The 2,544-nt window shown below is 40.4% G+C and overlaps 2 protein-coding genes across 2 annotated transcripts; both read left to right on the top strand.

Annotated features, from left to right (window-relative positions):
- The first annotated feature begins 66 nt into the window (after positions 1-66).
- On the top strand, positions 67-972 carry LOC106303299 (glutathione S-transferase T3-like). Its single transcript, XM_013739610.1, has one exon. The coding sequence runs from the start codon at positions 67-69 to the stop codon at positions 970-972; it is 906 nt and encodes a 301-aa protein (XP_013595064.1).
- Positions 973-1,189: 217 nt separating this feature from the next.
- On the top strand, positions 1,190-1,807 carry LOC106303298 (uncharacterized protein At4g04775-like). The gene is made up of 2 exons (XM_013739609.1): positions 1,190-1,427; positions 1,506-1,807. The coding sequence occupies exons 1-2, from the start codon at positions 1,190-1,192 to the stop codon at positions 1,805-1,807; spliced, it is 540 nt and encodes a 179-aa protein (XP_013595063.1).
- The last annotated feature ends 737 nt before the right edge of the window (positions 1,808-2,544 follow it).

The following is a 2,544-nucleotide window of genomic DNA, read 5'->3' as shown; positions in this document are numbered from 1 at the left end:
CTCTTTTCTCTCTTCTATCATCTCATTAGTCTTTCTCCAAGAAATCTCCTATATTTTCTTACTGTTATGGATCCAAGCAATCTTCGTAGCCAGTCCTCTAGCTACGTAGGACTGCTTCACAGTCAACAAGGTAGCGTTTTCCATGAAAACTTTCCTTATGAAAGTTTTCATTCTAGTGTTAACTTTGGAGAATCACAGACTTTTCCGGCTTTCAGTTCACAACAATCTCAAGACGCACCAGTAGAGACACCAGTAAAGACACCAGCAGCCCGTGTTGTAAGACACAAATGGAATCTAGCATATAACGAGGTGCTGATCAGTGCGTGGCTTAACACTTCCAAGGATGCTATTGTTGCAAATGAGCAGAGGTCGGGGGCCTTCTGGAAACGGGTTGCTGCTTATTATGCATCAAGTCCTCATGGAAAAGAGGATGGTGTGAGAGAACACGGTTGTTGCGAGAAGAGGTGGCACAGAATCAATGAAGATGTTAACAAGTTCTGTGCCGCATACTCGGCAGCAGAGCAACAAATGAGAAGTGGTGAGACTGACACTGACGTTCTGAAGAAGGCGCATGACATATTCTTCTCTGATGAAGAGCACAAGTTCACACTTGAACATGCTTGGTGTGTGTTAAGGTATGAACAAAAATGGCTCAGCCTTACCACACCCACGGCGGGTGGCGTTTCGAAGAGGAAGAATGTGGAGATAAATTCCCCAACTTCTACCAACGAAGGCTTCGTTGATGTTGAGAGCAGGCCCGAAGGTGTCAAGGCTGCTAAGGCTAAAAGAAATACGGGTAAAGGGAAGTCCGTGGCTGAGATTGCGACCGTTTGGGAAATGAAGAAGGACGATTTAGTGAGGAAGGAGAGACTGTCGAGGCTAGCAATACTAGACACTCTCCTTGGCAACACTCAACCATTGAGTGAGGCGGAAGAAGTTGTGAAGAATAAGCTCCTAGCCGAGTTATTCTGAAAAAAATGTCTCTTTATGTCTTTAATTTTCTGTATGCTCTATGTTCTTGTTTGGTGTTTGCTCTATGTAGTTCCGGTTTCCTTAAATGGGTTCTTATAAATGAATCATTTTCTTATAATGTGTTTGCTCTATGTTTGTGTATAGCTCTTTGTTTCTAACTTTATAGCTCTATGTGTATCTAATTTAAATTTCGACAATGTATGCAGGTTAAGTAAATATGGGACATTACAGCTATACGCAGCCATCAGATGACGAGGATTTATTTGGAAACAATGACGACAGTGACTACAGCGAGACGGATGATCTCATACGACATGACCAAGCTGGGTTAAGCTTGGAACGTAGTTCACAAGTTCACTACCCTCCGCAACCGGAGGTTGACTTTGGTTTCCCGCAGGTTTGCTATTGTGGTGCTAAGCCACTGCTTGCAACTTCTAACACTAGGCAAGATCAAGGTATGTGCTAGTTAGTTACTGACTTGCTTATGTGCTACTTTGTGTATGTGCTTAGCTAGTTTTGCGTATGTGAAACAGGGAGAAGATATTACACTTGTGCGAAGAAAGACGACGGTGAATGCCATGTCTACAAATGGTTGGATGAGGCGCTGATGGAGGAGATGAGAGCCAGAGATATACACGTGCTTCAGCTGGGTGAAAAGGTAGAAAGCCTAACCCTTTTGACTGACTATGACACAGAGCAGAAGATACGAAACCTAGAGAAGATTGTGGGTGATATGGCTAAGGAGAAATCTTCTTTTAGTTATGGGTTTGAGTGCTTTGTAATAGGTATAGTTGTTCTTGTTGTTGTAATAGGCTTGGAGGTTATGTTTGGATAATTTTAACTATGTAATCGATGTATTTTCTCGGATGTAACCGACATGGTTTTGTTTTGTATTTTCTCGGATGTAACCGATATGGTTTTGTACTCTTTTATTTGTGCTCGTAACCAAATAGAATGGCTGACCATAAGTCACATGATCTCAAGTTTCTTATTTGTAACATAAGTCATAAGTTAGATTGTTTATACACATGTTTATTTCATTTATAACCATAAGTCACAAGTTGGGTTTCTTTGTACCAATAAGTCACATGATCCAAAGCCACATGTTTATTTTTCTTTCTACCAATAAGTCACATGATCTCAATATTCATTCATGGGAGGATTCGTAGAGACTTCTTCTTTATCATATAAGTATTGAGACTTCTTCTCTCATTACAAATGTGGAAAGTCTCATCTTCTCTTAATTTATAAACATTTTTTTTATGTTGTAAAAATTGTCTATGGCTTCTTCTTCCCATTATCATTACCACAAAGATGATGATGATGAATTAGATGACGTATTTGAAGATTTATTTGAAGAATTTGATTTCAATCCAAAACCAAAAGAGCGGAAAACACGAGTTTTTATCGAGAGACACCGGGAGGGAGGCCATCAGAAGCTCTGGAATGATTATTTTAGCGAAACTCCAACATACCCGCACAATGTATTCCGGCGACGGTTTCGAATGAACAAGGCATTATTCTTGCGTATTGTGCATCGTCTCTCTACAGAAGTTGAGTATTTTCAACCCA

Source organism: Brassica oleracea, chromosome C7 (assembly GCF_000695525.1).
Source record: "Brassica oleracea var. oleracea cultivar TO1000 chromosome C7, BOL, whole genome shotgun sequence".
Taxonomy (NCBI): Eukaryota; Viridiplantae; Streptophyta; class Magnoliopsida; order Brassicales; family Brassicaceae; genus Brassica; species Brassica oleracea.
The sequence above is the reverse complement of the archived record's forward strand: the minus strand, read 5'-3'. Positions and strand labels throughout refer to the sequence as shown.